The sequence below is a fragment of the Pangasianodon hypophthalmus genome, chromosome 10 (assembly GCF_027358585.1).
Source record: "Pangasianodon hypophthalmus isolate fPanHyp1 chromosome 10, fPanHyp1.pri, whole genome shotgun sequence".
NCBI lineage: Eukaryota > Metazoa > Chordata > Actinopteri > Siluriformes > Pangasiidae > Pangasianodon > Pangasianodon hypophthalmus.
In genome coordinates, this window is record NC_069719.1 from 18,628,825 (window position 1) to 18,645,133 (window position 16,309).

The window sequence follows — 16,309 nt, forward strand, 5'->3', positions numbered from 1 at the left end:
AACAGCTGAAGACTGGAAAAAGACCATGTGATTTTCTAATCTTCAACTGTCCAGTTTGGGTGAGCCTGTGCCCATGATAGCCTCAGATTCCTGCTCTTGGCTAACAGGATGTCATGGCTCATCCATCTCAAGGTCAATGTTTTGTCCATGCTCACCACGGTTGTAAAGAATGATTATTTGAGTTTCTGTATCCTTCCTGGCAGCTCAAACCAATTTGGCCATTTTCCTCTGACCTCTCTTATCAACAAGTTTGACGTTTCCACCTAAACTCTATAGAATGTTGTGTGTACGAAAATCCCAGGAGATCAGAAGTTACTGAAATACTCAAACTATCCCACCTGGTACCAACAACCATGCTACGATCAAAGTCACAGAAATCACACTTTTTCTTCATTCTGATGTTTGATCATCATTGTGAACATCAACTAAAGCTCTTGACCTGTGTTTGCATGATTGGCTGAGTAGATAACTGCATAAATGTGCAAGTGTTCCGAATAAAGTGGACAGTGTGTTTGCACAAGCAAAGATAAAGATCTGAAATCTTTTACATTTTAGTAATTAGTACATCCTAGTAACAATAATGGAGGATTCACACTAATTTGTTCAATGTAAAGAAATGTAGCTCTCCGTGCAGTGGCGCAATTTTTAATTGAATAAAATTCCTTTAATAGGTTAAACAGAAATCTAACATCTCTATTATCTACATGATTTTCAAAATATTTTTACAGAACAGTTATACAAAATGAGATACCACTGGAGGATACCTCATGACTGGAAAAAAAAAATTTAATAGTATCTCCTTCTTTTTGAAGAAGAGCATTCACATATATCAAATCTCAGGGGGAAAAAACATTTCAAGACAAAGCTAATGTCTAAAAAGTGTACAATATGCACACTTAGAAGACAACTAAAAAAGCAGTCATGTCTCTTTGCGGACAGGTAACATACACAGACAGAAAAATTAGACTCTTTGGGTTCTGGAGAAAGAATATCTCGGGTTGTGGATGAAGGTCCAGAAACGCACGTCTTCAAAAGAAGACACTTTCTGGTAGTAAAGAAATTTCAGTTCAGTTTGTACCATAAGAAGTGTCCTAAGGGCTAGTTGGGTGTCAGTTCATCAGTTAAATACTCATTCTGATAAAACATCAGTAGATACTCTCTCTTACAAAAAAATCTTCTACAAACAACACACAAAGGGTGTTTTTTTAAAGCGTTGAATGCTGCTGTCCTTATTGAAACGTCTTTCCAGATCCAGTCCATTCACTGGTTGTTCTTAGCTTTAGCATGTGTCAAAATGTGAGACTTTAGGTTGGTGGACTGGGCAAATTTCTTATTGCAGCCGTCAAACGGGCACACGTAGGGTCTGTCTCCAGTGTGAATACGCACATGTGTGCGCAAGTTGAAGTCCAGAGAGAAACGCTTTCCACAGCCTTCAAATGTGCACTGAGAAGAAAAAGAGAAGACTTTCTTCATGTATTCTATCAGAACAAAAATGCTACATTCTTAAGAAGACTATTGTTTGCCCAATCCCACTTCTGTTTTTTCTCTGCAATGCACTATTTATAGGGGGTTTATTTGTAACACTAAACTGAACTCAACTGACAAACAGGCATCAATAATCAGAATTATAGAACACAAGTGTCCTGAGAAATGTAATTAAAATTCAAAGTTTATATTACATTTAAACAAATGGATTTTATATAAATCTCATACAATATGACACTCAAACTGAAGACTCACCTGGAAAGGCTTTTCGCCAGTATGAACCAACTGATGTCGTTTGAGTTTGGAACTTTCAACAAATGCTTTCCCACATTCAGCGCACACGTGGACACGTGGTCCGTGTGTGTGCAAATGCTTCCTCATTGCAGAGTTGTCTCTGAACATTTTTGAGCAACCCTGGAAATTAGTGCAATAAAAAAATAAATAAATTAAAAATAATAATATTAAACTCCAAACCAAAGATGATGTTAAATGCCCTTACAGGGAAAATGCCACGTTCCTCACTGAAATGAACACTACTTAGATCACAGCTTGCTTAAAACCTCTAATTTATCTCATATATACAAAAATAGAGGATATCTCTAAAGCAATCAACTGAAATAATAGTGATTGTCATACAAGAAAAGAAATAATAAGAAAAGAAATACCCAGACACATATGATTCTGTATATGACAGCCATACATTATTTAGGATATTTACAACAGTAGTGCTCTGGATAAAACTGGGGGGATTTAAATCTACCTTTCATGACAAATTACTTACTTTGTGGGGGCAGGCTATTGTTCTTGGTGAATCATCTTCCTTCATTTTTCGTGGTTTCATCCTGTTACATAAAAATAACATACAATGTTTAAAATGGTAAGCCACACACTATGTAATAAAATTTGTAATTCCTGTGGTACAAGAGGAATAAAACACTTTGCAATGTTGTAATATATTTATTGCTAATATAAACTTGCAATTCCAATTACAGCCAGCATTATGGTCAGAAAATTAATCAACACCTTCTGACCCATCACATTTAATAATTCAACCGTCCTATAGTATAACATGCTATAATGGTTAATGCTGAATAACACTCATTTTTAATCATTCAGTGTCCAAATATTACAGGGTAAAAATCCAACACAAAATGCACTACACTGTATTTTCATCTGTATACCTATCATATATTTTTTGAAACCAATATATGGATTTCTGTTACTGATTCTACTGCAAAACTTCTCAAAATACCACTTCAGAAAGCATTTCAGCGTAAACTTCAAATGATCACCTAGCAAACTCTGCCAGCTGTTTGGGGTCGGACAAGTCAATGCCCGGGATTCCACCAGGTGGCAGCTTCTTGCCCGTCATGTACTCTGAGTAATCTGGAGGGGAGTTCTCCCCGATGATCTGCTCCTCAACTACTGTCTCGTGATCAATGTCCTTCTTATCATCTGCAACAAAGCCAAACGACAGCGTTAGAAGGAACATACAAAAGGTCAAGTATAAACACTGTAAACTGACCACCACTGCTTTGAATGAGACCAAAGTTCAGACAAACTCCTAAATCAGGTCATGAGTCCCGTTTCATCAGGCTTTCATGAACAGACATGGATTAAACATGACATTGTTACTGCTACAATCATATCACTAAAGCAATTACAGGGTGACTGAAACCCGGCTAAAACTTACATATGTGTGTACAGGTAATATAGATTTCATATTGACTCACACTCAAACAGCAACAATGACAAACACAGCTTTTAGATTTGCACATTTACTAGGAAATGACCCATTTTTATTACTAATTAATATTAAAATTGACTAATGAGGACTTTCTGCTTTCAAATCACATGTAGTATGTTATGACTTGTTTTCAGTGATCAAGAACTTAATTGCAGCCTAGTTAGTCTACATGATCCTAGTCCTAACCCAGAAGAATTAATATTACTACTACTACTACTACTACTAATAATAATAATAATAATTATAAGTTTGCAAAGGACCAAAATTAACCCCTGATGTCTCTCACGTTATAATGCATTATAACCATGTACGACGTTCATAACTAGCTATCTATAGTAGACCCATAAATAACAGTAATAGTTCACGTTTTAATTCTAATAATACATTAAGTAATCTAGTACGTATCTGTATAATCATAAATAAGCGAATAAAAATATCCAAATTCGCCTTTTAACGTTTGTTTTTAAGGTCACTCCCCTTCTTCAGGAGGACTGTGGTTTTGAGGCACTTTCACCCGTTTTCCGCCAAACAGCTCTTTATTCTCGGTGAATGGTTACAGCATCAGGCTTTCTGAGCGAGGACTCGACGCTGGCCAATAAACAGCTCGATTATATATAGGATGAGCCAATCACGGAGCGCGAGGCGGGATTTGTGTGAATACGGGTAGGAAAAAAAAACACACAGGCTATCTGTGAAGAGAACCCGTTGAGCTGAAGTGCGCCACTGAGGCCTTCTTCCAGCCTGCAGCAGGGCGCCTGCCGCCGTTCGCCGCCATCTTTCCCCGGCTACAGAAACGCCATTTTCGGGCGGCCATAATGGTCTGGACGAATATGGCGGCGCCCATCAACACTTAAAACATGGCTTCCCATCAAAACAAAAACATTTCAAGCCGGTACTCTAGGCTAAAGTGTGTATTTGTCGCTGTGAATAACGCCGCACTGCACGGTGTTTAACGCGCTCGCCTGCTGTGAGTGTTGAACAGCTCAGGGCCCACACGAGGCCCTGTTTTCAAACCAAGAACAATGCAACTAGCCAACTTTCAAAACATAAAACTTACCCGATGCCCACATAGTAACAGAAAATTCTCCTTCGAGCGTTTTTATCTGCACTTGCTTCTGTTCCCATTTCCGTCCGCTCGCCTCTGTAGCGCCCAGAAAGCCTTTTTTAACCACTTTCTTGCCGCTTCCTTTCTTCAGGCGCCCCGTGTTTTTCCCAGACACAGTCACCAGAGTCTGCTCGATAAACTCTTCCTCCGCGGCTGGAACAGGGACCGGGATCAGAATCTGGTCCTCAAAGCCGTCGTTTGTGTGCAGTTCCGAGTCATCGCATCCCACCACCTCCTCCCGGGTCTGGACTAAGATCACCTCTTGGTGGTGGATGTGATTCGGGTCGTCAGACACCAGCGGCTGCAGCGCGATCATGGACTGATGTTCGTCGTCGTCGTCGTCGTCTCCTCCGACCACCGTGGTCTCGATGGTCTCCACCTCGATTTCATGCAGCTCCACGATCTCCGCCGGCATCTCCGAGCCGTCCGTTTCTATGTACAGTGTCTCTCCAGACGCCATTCCGGATTGTTTTTCGTCCAAACGGGACCAATTGGCTGTCGAGTAGCTTCACGCTCTTGCACTCTGCCTCTCCGTCGCCTCTGCTAACACCCCCTTCCTTACCACACTAACAACACTGACTACCGGGGTGGCCAGATTGCACAGAAACCCTCCTGTGACACTTGGATCAGCTCAACTGGACTATACTAATAAACAAAGATTACTATTACTATTATTGCTGTTACTGTTATTCAAACTGTAGATCAGGACATATCATCTGTTCATAAAAATGGACATGAATTGTGGGCAGGCTGTGAACTCACTTGTGAATGTATTTGAGTTGTGTATAGATTTTGCACAGATTTAAAATATATATAATTTTGCTCAAATAGAAAACCTTTCATGAAAGTATAGTAGTGCAGTATAATTGGTATAGGTGATCTACAATGTTTCTAAATTGATCATACAAAATCAATAACACCAATAATCAATAGAAATATCACTTGTAACAGGTATGAGGAGTCATTTTAAACTGTTTATAAATAATTTAATAAATACAGTTATTACAGCTATTATTGTTATTAAATACTACACTGTAACAATATAATATTACTTTACCTTATATATATACTCAATATATTTTACTGCATAAGAACATTTCAGTCATTTTTTTTTCATTCATTTAGAACTAATAATCAAAATAATGTATATAAAATATAATGTAAATATGGTGGTGCAGAATCGCACAGCTCCAGGGTGCCGGATTAGTCGGATTGCTGTCTGTGTGGAGTTGTCGATGTTCTCCCTGCGTCTGTGAGGGTTTCCTCCAGGTTCTTCAGTTTCCTCCCACATCCCTGAAACATGCCTGTAGGTGCACTGGCCCATAGGTGTGAACGAGTGTATGAATGTGTGTGCATATCTTCTAGGGTTTATTCCCAGGCTAGGCTTTGGATTCAGCACTTACTGAAGATGAATGAATAAATGAATAAAATAAATGAGTAAAAAATGGGTTAATCAATATTATTTTAATTATATAAAATATTTTTAGAATAAAAGTATTTATTTTGTGTATCTTTTAAAACTGGGCAAATAACCAAATTCAATCCAAAAAAAACAATAATAAATAAATAAAATTCATAAAATCAAAGTTAAATCTTTACCAGTTCAAGGTTATGTTATGAACCAAAAGGCAAATGTTATGTTATGAACCAAAAAAAATAAATAATAAATAAAATTAAATAAATTAAAAAAAAGACAACTCGAGGGTGAACAAATCCAATCTGGCAACATTAGACTACAGTTAGTGATTCATATTGATCCACTTTCTTCCTGTAACCAACATTATCCTTAGTTTGATTTCAGGAATTATAAGACTGTTAAAAATAAAGACTGGAATAGAATGAACTGTGGCAAAAAAAAAAAAAAAAAACATATAGTGAATAAGGTAGAGAAACAAATCTGAAAAAGAAAAATCTCAGTTTCACTGTTGCCATGGAGCCCAGTGCTGAAAGACAGCTTCATTTTCCTCCTCAGAGTGTTTATTGGTCAGTTTACCTCAAGAAAGAATTTATCACTTTTACTAGTTAGTTAGTGGGGTCACTGAAATGTTACTGAGGCCCTGAAAACAAAGAATTCACTTTGTTTTCACTAACAAAACATAATATTTCATGAATTGTGGGAAATTATTGATATATTGTCAATACATATGGGGTAAAATTTTCATTTTTCAGTGAGGGCCACTGAACACATTATGAATAAAAATCTATTATACTGATAGATGTATTTATTATAGTGTAATATAGTGTATTCTTATAAAAATATGAAATTAAGATATTAATATTTTTCCTTAGCAAAATATATAGTCATGGTCAGGTAGCTAGCTTGCTAATAAGATCAGTATTACATAGACTAGTTAGCTATTAATTAGACTAATATTACAATGGATATAAAAAGTCTACACACCCCTGTTAAAATGGCAGGTTTTTGTGATGAAAAAAATTAAACCACGATAAATCATGTCAGATCTTTTCCCACCTTTAATTTGGAATTGCAAAGTACACAAATAAAGTGAAAAACAATAAGAAACATTTTAGGGAAAAATAGGAAAAATAAAATAACCAGGTTGCCTAAGTGTGCACACCCCTAGACTAATACTTTGTTGAAGCACCTATTGACTTTATTACACCACTCAGTCTTTTTGGCTAAGCGTCTATCAGCACGGCGCATCTTGACTTGCCAATATTTTCCCACTCTTTCTTGCGAAAACATTCTACATCCATCAAATTGTGAGGGAATCTCCTGTGCACAGTCCGCTTCAGGTCACCCCTCAGATTTTTAGTTGCGTTCAGGTCTGGTCTTTGGCGCTAGGTCATTCAAAAAATTGATCTTCTTTTGGATAAGCCATTGCTTTGATGATTTGGATGCATGATTTGGGTCGTTGTCATGCTGAAAGACTAAATTCCCAGCTTACTAGTAGAACCTGAATGTTTTGCACTAAAATTGGCTGGTATTCATAGCTATTCATGATTCCCTCCACCTTGATAAAAGCCCCAGTTCTGGCTGAAGAAATAGCCCTAAAGCATGATGCTGCCACCACCATGCTTCAATGTTCTTTTGGTGATGTGTCTTTTTTGCACCAAACATATCATTATAGAATTATTACACCTTTTGGAATTGGTTTCATCAGACCGTAACACATTTTGACACATGGTTTGGGGTGAATTAATTGGGCTTGGATGTTTTTGTGACCAAGGGCTTCCAACTAGCCACCCTACCCCATAGTCCAGACATGTGAAGAATATGAGAGGTTGTTGTCACATGCAGAGAGTAATCAGTACTCATCAGATATTCCTGTAGCTCCTTTAAAGTTGCTGTAGGTCTTTTGGCAGCCTCCCTGGTAAGACTTTGTCTCGTCTTTTTGTAAATTTTTGAGGAACATCCTGTTCTTGGTGATGTCAATGTGGTGCTACATTTTGTCCACTTGTCTTTGATGGCCTTCACGGTGTTCCATGGTATATCTAATGTTTTGGAAATGCTTTTATACTCCTCTCCTGATCGATTCCTTTCAACAGTCAGACCCTGTGCATATTTTGTAAGCTCTTTGCAGACCATGGCTTCAGCAGTCAGATGAAATCTAGAAGATGTGAAGAAAATCCTACAGAAACAGTGTGTCTTTATTTGGGGTTAATATATAATAATAATTTCATTGAGGACAGCTGTATGATAATTACTTTTGAACATGAGTTTGAATGTGATTGGTTCATTCTGAACACAGGCCTATCTCCAATTATAAAAGGGTGTGCACACTTATGCAACCAGGTTATTGTAACTATTTTATTTTTCCTATTTTTCCCAAAAATATTTCTGTTTGTTTTTCATTTAATTTTTATATGTCGTATGTTCACATTCAGGGTGGGAAGAAATCTGACATGATTTATCTTGGTTTCATTTTTTCATCACAAAAACCTGTCATAAACAGGGGTGTGCTTGACTTTTAATATCCACTGTACTTGTAATCTTAATAAGTGCTAATAAAATGTTTTTATGGCCCAGTGACAGCCCACACATCCTTCTTTATCTGGCCCACATTTCACGAAATGAAATGATGGCTGTGAATTCATCTGAATCTGACCTCAACCCAATTGAGCATGCTTTTCACTTACTAAAGACAAAACTGAGACAGAAAGACCTACAAACAAGCAGCCACTGAAGGCGGCTGCAGTAAAGCCCTCGGGGGATGAAACTCAGCATTTGCTGATATCCATGGGTTCCAGATTTCATGCAGTCATTGATTGCAAAGGATTTGCATCCAAGTATTAAAAATAATCCTTATATTTATAACTGTCAGTGTGTCCAATTACTTTTGAGTAAAAATGGAGGGACTCTGTAAAAAAATTGCTGTAATTCCTAAACTGTTAATGCAATATTTTTGTTAAACCCCTTGAATTGAAGCTGAAAGTCTACACTTCAATCAGATCTTACCTGCTTCATTTCAAATCCATTGTTATGGTATACAGAGGCAAAATTTAAAAAAAAAAAAAAAAAAAAAAAAAAAAGTCACTGTAGAAATACTTATGTTCCTGACTGTATTTGGCTCAATTTCCTTGATTCACTTGAATGTAATTTGGCGCCATCTAGTGGTCGTAATGTGAAATGCTTTCATAATCAGTCTGAAAGTACTGCCAAAAAAAAAAAAAGTACACGACCTTTCAGTTAGACAAGTTTGAGACAGTCATTATGAAATAAGGGAAACTTAGGGATAACAATAAGGGACATAGCCTCAGCCTTTTCCTGTGTTTAGCCTGTTTTCTGCACTTCAGTAGCTCGAGTGTTTCAACGCCTTAGGCAGCCTCGCCTGTTTTTGACAAAGCCATGAGCATTATACAGCTTGTAGTCACTCTCTGGCACACCTTTCCAGCCTTATCAGCGAGGGCGTGTCCCAAACCAGGGCACTCCGACAGCAATCACCTGAGCTCACTACGCCACTACAGGAGGAGGAAAATGGGTAAAGCAGGTGGACGTGGGGACTTTGAATGGGTTTACGACGAGCAGCCGCACACATGGAGAAGAAGGGAAATTTTAGGTAGGTCCACTTTTAAAACTCAGTAGACATTCTGTCCTTGTAACATTTCTTTTTTTTTTTTTTAAAAAAAAGGTAGGGAATTATATCTAGGGCAGGTGTTTCAGATTTAACCCTGTCATCGCTGGTATAAATCGGCGTGCTTGTTTTATTTCCTTTCATTTTCATCTTGTTTGTTTGTTTGTTGATTTGTTTGGGTAAATGAGTGTCAGGTTCTGTGTCCTGTCTGGCCGCATCCGCAAAGCCACTAGACACACAGTTACTTCCGCTCAGACAGGTGCTCCAAACCTCACCGCATGGATCCTGGGTTCTGTCTCAATCCTGTGTTTAGGAAACTAAACACCCCAAACAGACGCTCGTCTACACACTCGAGGAGCTCAGAACTGTTTCCAGACTTCCTTCTAGTACTTCCTTCTTGCTGAGGGTTAGATCAATGTGTAAAGTTTGCTGGGAATGATTGCAGCACTCTACCCTGCTGAATAGCCTGTTTTTTTTATGATTTATTCAAGTATCACATTTTTTGGGTACTCACAGAAGCATACTAAATAGTTTGTTCAACAATCAGCATCAGTCAGGTGAGGATATAAAAATGGATTATTAAGGACCCTAAAGCAAAGGCATGTGAGGTCGTACTGTAGTACTGTAGACCTGGATTGGCAAAGCACAGATCCACATTTGCTTATTCAGTTATTGTGTGCCCCGTAGATAAATACCATAAACTGTTAAACAGTAACGTCTACTATTCTGGCTTTTTTCAGTTCATTCACCCTCTAGACTACTGTCTTTACCCAGTCTGGTTGAAACAGAGAGATGTAGTGTGAATGACCAGGCTGAGTTATTTTCTGTACACTGACTCTAGACAAATCACACTTTGACAAGAGGAACAATCGGTGAGTGACCCATGTGTATCAGGGCGGTTGTTAGGCTTTGCTTGGAAACAGAACACAATCGAATACTGTGGTGGTCCACACACACACACACACACACACACACACACACACACACACTGTTGGCATTAATGTCTGAAAGTCAACAGAGCAGAACTCCCTTCAGGACTGGTGAAATGCCACTATACTGAGTTCCCAGTTTAATAGTTACTGGATTGGTATACCTAATCAACTAGTGATTCACTCTAAGGATGTATAAATGCGTATACAATGAATTATCTGTTTATTAAATATGTAGTGTATCTAGATAGATGCTGCTCTGACTGATTTTTTTGTCATAAAAATAAGTAAATTGTAGTGATTGTAAGTATTGTACAAGAATGAATGGCATTTGTGTATGATGAAAAATTCAGTTTTATATTCATAGTGTTTTTCCTCTTGTGGGCTTCATTAAGCCTCTGTTGTGAACTGACACCTTTGGCTCTTCAAATATTTATAACGCTGTATTTTATCATCCCTTTGCACATTGAAAGAGAACCGAGGAGTCAAAATGGCTAGTGTTTTTAAGCGACAGTAAGGGTGTGGAAGGTGTGGAAGACATGTTTCCACCACAGTCATTTTACACCTTAGCTGAAGACTCTAATGCTCATTGAGCTGATTCATGGTGCTTGAAGGTCATTAAGAGCCTGCACATTGCTAAAGGGCCATTTCAAGAGAACCATATTTCTATCAAAGAATCATTTACCACATGTAGCTATTTTCATGCAGCAATACTGGGAAATTTTCTATCAAATCGATCAAATGAGCACTCATGAGATACTTTAGTCACATTCAGGAATTATGATGAAATAAATGTAAGTGCTGACTTAACATGTGACCAAAACAGCTGTGTTAATAATTCACATGCTCAACAAAAATGTATCAGGATGAATGATACAGAGAAAGATGTTATTTTTTTTATGCTAGTTTTTTAAATATATATTTTTTAATTTTAAGAAATACTTGCTCTATAATTTTCCTAGCTATAAAACAACTAAGGAAGATGCTGCACATATTGCATTTACATATTTACATATTGCAAGCCGGTGGTGAAAAAGGAAAAAAATATACATTAATCTTTGTCCAAAAGTCTTTGCACTTTATAGTATATAAAAAATGTTTCTTTTTTGTTTGAAAATTGTTCTTCTGTATTGTATTTATCACATTGTCATTTTAAGCTGAGAGTGAGATGAGGAAAGGTTTAGTGTGGTACAGCAGTGTGCAGGTTAGACAGCCAAACGGCTTTCAGTTCAGTCCATGTCCCCTGCATCAATAAATAGATGTTGCTATAGTATAATTTGGGTGTTGTGAAATCCAACATACATTTTTTGGCACAACCGGACACAAAAAGGATGAGAACCACTGCAGTAAATAATTAAAAAATGAACAGGCAAAAGATAATGGACAGCAATACATTTTACTCTGTATTTTGGAAAAAGTCAGTGGTGAGGTAACCATCCAATCATACACAGTGCCTAACTGTGAAACTGTAACACCTTAACAACCCTGCTTATCAACCAGTAGGCTCCTTACATCCTAAATTATTTGGACTTAATTGAGGCCTAGTAATATGCAGAGTAATGCTTTGTCTGAACTAGGTCTAGTTGTGGTCAGTGAACTGTTGAAGTTTAATTTATCAGTGTTTTTCTTGTCTTAAAAATGAAAGGATCAGTAGTATAATTAAATAAAACACAATTAGACTTTCATTCTTGGGGGGAAATGTACAACATAACCATTAGACACCTTTAAAAAAAGTAGTTCATTCAAATAATACTTGTTTGACTAATAGTGACATAAAGCAACCCAGGGGATTTTGAATTTATTCAAATTGGACCATTGTAGCCCAGATGGTACTATTTTTTTTGTTGTTGCTGTTGTTTTAAGCTATTGCTAGTTGCTTTAGTATTGTTGGAACTATTCCCTTAAAAAAGAAAGGATATTTGGGGTTTCCCAAGTGGAAGTGGGAAGGGAAAATCGGACAAGGCACAGGTGAACTGTAAACACACCTACGGTACAGAAAATAAACTGAAATCTTACATTTGCATACAGCCTACATGCAAATTAGTAAGAGTAAGTGTAAGGCCTGGTTTTCTAGAAATAGTTTTATGTTTATTTTATGTCATAGACCAAAATAATTGAGTGTGTTAGTGCCTACCATGAGTGCCATTTGACAAGTAGGCACAGGAGCAGCAAGTGTGCTCATTTAAAATAAATAAATAAATAACTAAGGCACAGGAGCAACAAGTGTGCTAATTTAAAAAAAGGCACAACATCAGGAGGCCTTCCTGCCCCACAGGGAGAGCATTAACCACTGCATGACTTCCTGTGTTCCTTGTTGTATTTCCATGTAGTATCCAGGTTACCTGCGCCTGCAGAAAAAATGAAAGCAGGATTAAAGTAAAATTCAAGGAAATGATTTTGACTTCCTGCTCTCTCTTTATAGCAAAGTATCCGCAGATCAAGACTTTGATGGGTCCCGACCCCCAGCTGAAGTGGGTTGTGTCTGGAATGGTACTCACTCAATTCGTGGCATGTTACCTAATCCATGAGTTGTCTTGGAAGTGGGTGTTTTTCTGGGCATATGCCTTTGGTGGCTGTATAAACCACTCCTTGACCCTGGCGATCCATGACATCTCACACAACATCGCATTCGGGAACAAGCAAGTGCGCTGGAACCGGTGGTTCGCCATGTTCGCCAATCTGCCCATCGGCCTACCTTACTCGGCCTCCTTCAAGAAATACCACATCGACCACCACCGCTACCTTGGAGGGGATGGCCTGGATGTGGACATCCCTACAGACCTGGAAGGCTGGTTCTTCTGCACACCTGCAAGGAAGATGCTTTGGCTCTTCCTCCAGCCCTTCTTCTATGCACTGCGGCCTCTGGTGGTGAACCCAAAACCTGTGACCAGACTGGAGATGATGAATGCAGCCATGCAGTTCGCAGCAGACATTCTTATCTACTATATCTGGGGACTCAAACCAATTGTGTACCTTATCTCTGGGTCCATACTGTGCATGGGCCTGCATCCCATCTCTGGACACTTCATTGCTGAGCATTACATGTTCCTGAAGGGCCATGAGACCTACTCGTACTATGGCCCTCTGAACTTAATCACTTTCAATGTGGGATACCATATGGAGCATCACGATTTCCCCAGCATCCCTGGTAGCAAGTTACCTGAGGTGAGTGTCCATTTATATGCAATGTTCCCGACTTCGAGCGCCTGATTGACATTCCAGAATGTGTGTTTGAAAATGAATTAGATGAGCGTGTCACCATGTGGCTTGACTTTTAGAAATTAGTCAAGAATGGAATTCCAGAACAAGACTGAATGACAACAATAATAAACAGAACATTAGCCACATAGAAAGACAAATATTTGAATTGTTCGGCAGCTTGTTTAAGGTCTTAACTGAAATTAAATCGAGTGGCTCCCCTAGATAATGTGCTTATCTGACACAAGCTTTTAAAGCACTTATGTATATTTTGGTACCGCATCCATGGTATTATTTCTGTCAATATCAAACATATGAATATGCAAATCCCAGATATATTCTAGCTATACTTCCTGGAGCTTGTTTTGTTTCTGTACCTAGAATGTCAGGTTATAATAGTAGGATACCTACTCTTCAGGGTGTTGGGAAGTCAGGAACAAACTGTAGAAATGCATGGTTTGAATGATTTGACAGCATATATGTAAATTAAGCTGAAAACAACCAAAACAGACTCTTCTGAATCTTGACTTTCAGTCCCATTGCCTAAGCAACTATTGAAATCTTTTGTCCTTTCATTACCAGGTGAAGAAAATAGCAGCAGAGTATTATGATTCACTACCGCAACACACCTCCTGGATACGGGTGCTCTGGGACTTTGTGTTTGACGACAGCATTGGCCCCTATGCCAGAATCAAAAGAGAATACAAACTGGCCAAACAGGAATAAGTTGTACTGTGAGTGCATTATTCTCACAGAGCCGCTATTTAAAACGGAAAAGAAGAACAGCTTGACAGGCCTGCTGAACCAGTAGAAACACGTGTTTAAAACTTTTTTCACTTACAACTGCAGCAGGGAAACGGGTTTAGAGTTCACATGAACTGGATGTTCAGTTCCACTAAGTTGAGTTTTCAACTAATCTTGGGCAGAAGCAACGGATGCTGAGATGAAAAATGTTTTTGTGCTAACCAGCCACTAAAATGTCTTTTCATCTGTGAAAAAAGCATACTGTCCTTTGGACATATAGAATATTTTATAAGAGGCTGTAATTCTAAAGCTATTGTAATCTGTGATTAATCACAAATTTGAATAATAATCTGAGTCATGAACTGTAAGTGACAGTGTGAATCACCCTGGATACTTTACAATGCAATGGCTAAATTAAAACAAGCATTCCTTAAGTAGTTGAAGCATAAGAATATAAAGTGTTGTGTTTTTATTAACATATGTGGGATTCTAAGTTTGAAAAAAAAAAAAATACTGTTTCATAATGACCCATACTTTTCAAAGCTGGGTATGGTCAAATCTTATTTCAAAGCAAGCATCCACACATTCCATATTGCGCATATGAATCAATTTCATCTATCTGTACGATCGAAGTTGTAATTTGAGTGTAATATTTACACAACTTAAAGAATGCTTTATTTGCAGTTAATTGAGTATAATCTATAACAAGCTATAGTAAGCAGACTATAATAAGTGCAGTGCTCATACTAAAACATAGGTAATGGGCTTTAGTGCCAGCATGTAATTTGTAAATGTGAATCAGAATACTCAGAGATGGCTCTTTATAAGCTCATTAGTCCTTCAGTTAAGTAATATGTGTATTTGCAGACATAAAAACACCATGAAGTGCTTGGTGAAGTGGGGTTTGAGGTTATAATATCATTTCGGATCAACAAACATGGCAGCCAGGCCTTTTATTCATTTTGGTAGTCTGATTTTCAGTGCTTCATTGATTTCTTTCAGCATTTAAACAAATTGAAATCTTTCAGCATCTGTTCAAGAGGGAAACTTGGCTCACTTATCGCTTATTTATAAATAAAGCTTTAATAAAATTTGTCCTATTCGGTTCTAAAATGAATCAAAACCTAGCTGTGTACAGAGATCTCCTAACTAGCTGCAGGTCAGGTTGGAGAACAGTTCCAATTTCTTTTTACCCTTTCTACAGAGCACACTTTTTTTTATTTGCAACAACCTCGGACAAAAGCATTTCTCACTCACGCCTATCTTCACTGAAAATTTTTTCTCCTTACTGTTTTGGATGGTTCTTTTTCCTCTAATGTGGTTAGACTGCTTTTCTTTTATTGGCTCACTGCTGCAACAGCTGTATAAATTAGGGTGTGTTTCCGTGTAAATTAGATGTGTATGAGGGTAAATTGGGGGTGTGCCTTATGCATATGATATGTAAATAAAGGATTAGTGGGTTGGAGCCTGCGCTCATGCAGGTGACTGTTATGCTCATAACATGCCTCTGGACGTTATGACTTTAACTACTCTACTTACTGAAGTGTACTTGCTCTATTTTATGATACCGATATTGCTTTTTGATTATTTAACTGCAGGTTGTTTAAATTTTACACTCAAATTTACACACTGTCGGCTCAAACATGAGTTTGATAATATGACTATGCCAAAGATGAAATTTGATGATGTGTAAGGAAACTGTTGGTTGATTTTGCACACGCTCATTTTATGATCAGATTTGATCATATGCAATTTTGATGAGTACTAGTCAATCTGAGGATTGTATTTAAAAAAATAAATTAATATTAAATGATATCATTACAAAAATTCATTTAGTTCTTTAAAATACTTTATACTTTATTTGGTACATTAAAAAAATTATGCTATTTATTATATGTGAGATTTAATTAAATAAAAATAGTATTAAGTGAGTATCTTCTTATTATATTTAAAGTTGTGTTATATGGTGTGAAAGTACTTTTATTTGAAGACATATTGTATAAGAAAAATGAAAACAAATATTTGAGTACCTTCTTGTGCATATAAAAGAACACAAATTCACAAG

The 16,309-nt window shown here is 37.5% G+C and overlaps 2 protein-coding genes across 2 annotated transcripts; one reads left to right on the plus strand and one right to left on the minus strand.

The window, feature by feature from the left end:
- Positions 1–629: 629 nt before the first annotated feature.
- yy1a (YY1 transcription factor a) lies at positions 630–4,917 on the minus strand. Its single transcript, XM_026934450.3, has 5 exons — positions 4,290–4,917; positions 2,778–2,940; positions 2,267–2,327; positions 1,741–1,899; positions 630–1,443 (listed from the first exon to the last, which is right to left on the minus strand). Exons 1-5 carry the CDS (start codon positions 4,795–4,797, stop codon positions 1,261–1,263), a joined length of 1,074 nt encoding a protein of 357 aa, XP_026790251.1. The 5' UTR covers positions 4,798–4,917; the 3' UTR covers positions 630–1,260.
- A 4,107-nt stretch (positions 4,918–9,024) lies between these two features.
- degs2 (delta(4)-desaturase, sphingolipid 2) lies at positions 9,025–15,339 on the plus strand. Its single transcript, XM_026933742.3, has 3 exons — positions 9,025–9,358; positions 12,725–13,467; positions 14,083–15,339. Exons 1-3 carry the CDS (start codon positions 9,148–9,150, stop codon positions 14,224–14,226), a joined length of 1,098 nt encoding a protein of 365 aa, XP_026789543.2. The 5' UTR covers positions 9,025–9,147; the 3' UTR covers positions 14,227–15,339.
- The last annotated feature ends 970 nt before the right edge of the window (positions 15,340–16,309 follow it).

Coding starts and splice junctions, on each gene's coding strand:
- degs2 (XM_026933742.3), top strand. CDS start 9,148: ATGAGCATTATACAGCTTGTAGTCACTCTCTGGCACACCTTTCCAGCC. Junction 9,359..12,724: donor GAGAAGAAGGGAAATTTTAG/GTAGGTCCACTT, acceptor CTCTCTTTATAG/CAAAGTATCCGCAGATCAAG. Junction 13,468..14,082: donor CTGGTAGCAAGTTACCTGAG/GTGAGTGTCCAT, acceptor TTTCATTACCAG/GTGAAGAAAATAGCAGCAGA.
- yy1a (XM_026934450.3), bottom strand. CDS start 4,797: ATGGCGTCTGGAGAGACACTGTACATAGAAACGGACGGCTCGGAGATG. Junction 2,941..4,289: donor TGTTACTATGTGGGCATCGG/GTAAGTTTTATG, acceptor GCTTTGTTGCAG/ATGATAAGAAGGACATTGAT. Junction 2,328..2,777: donor CAGCTGGCAGAGTTTGCTAG/GTGATCATTTGA, acceptor TTTATGTAACAG/GATGAAACCACGAAAAATGA.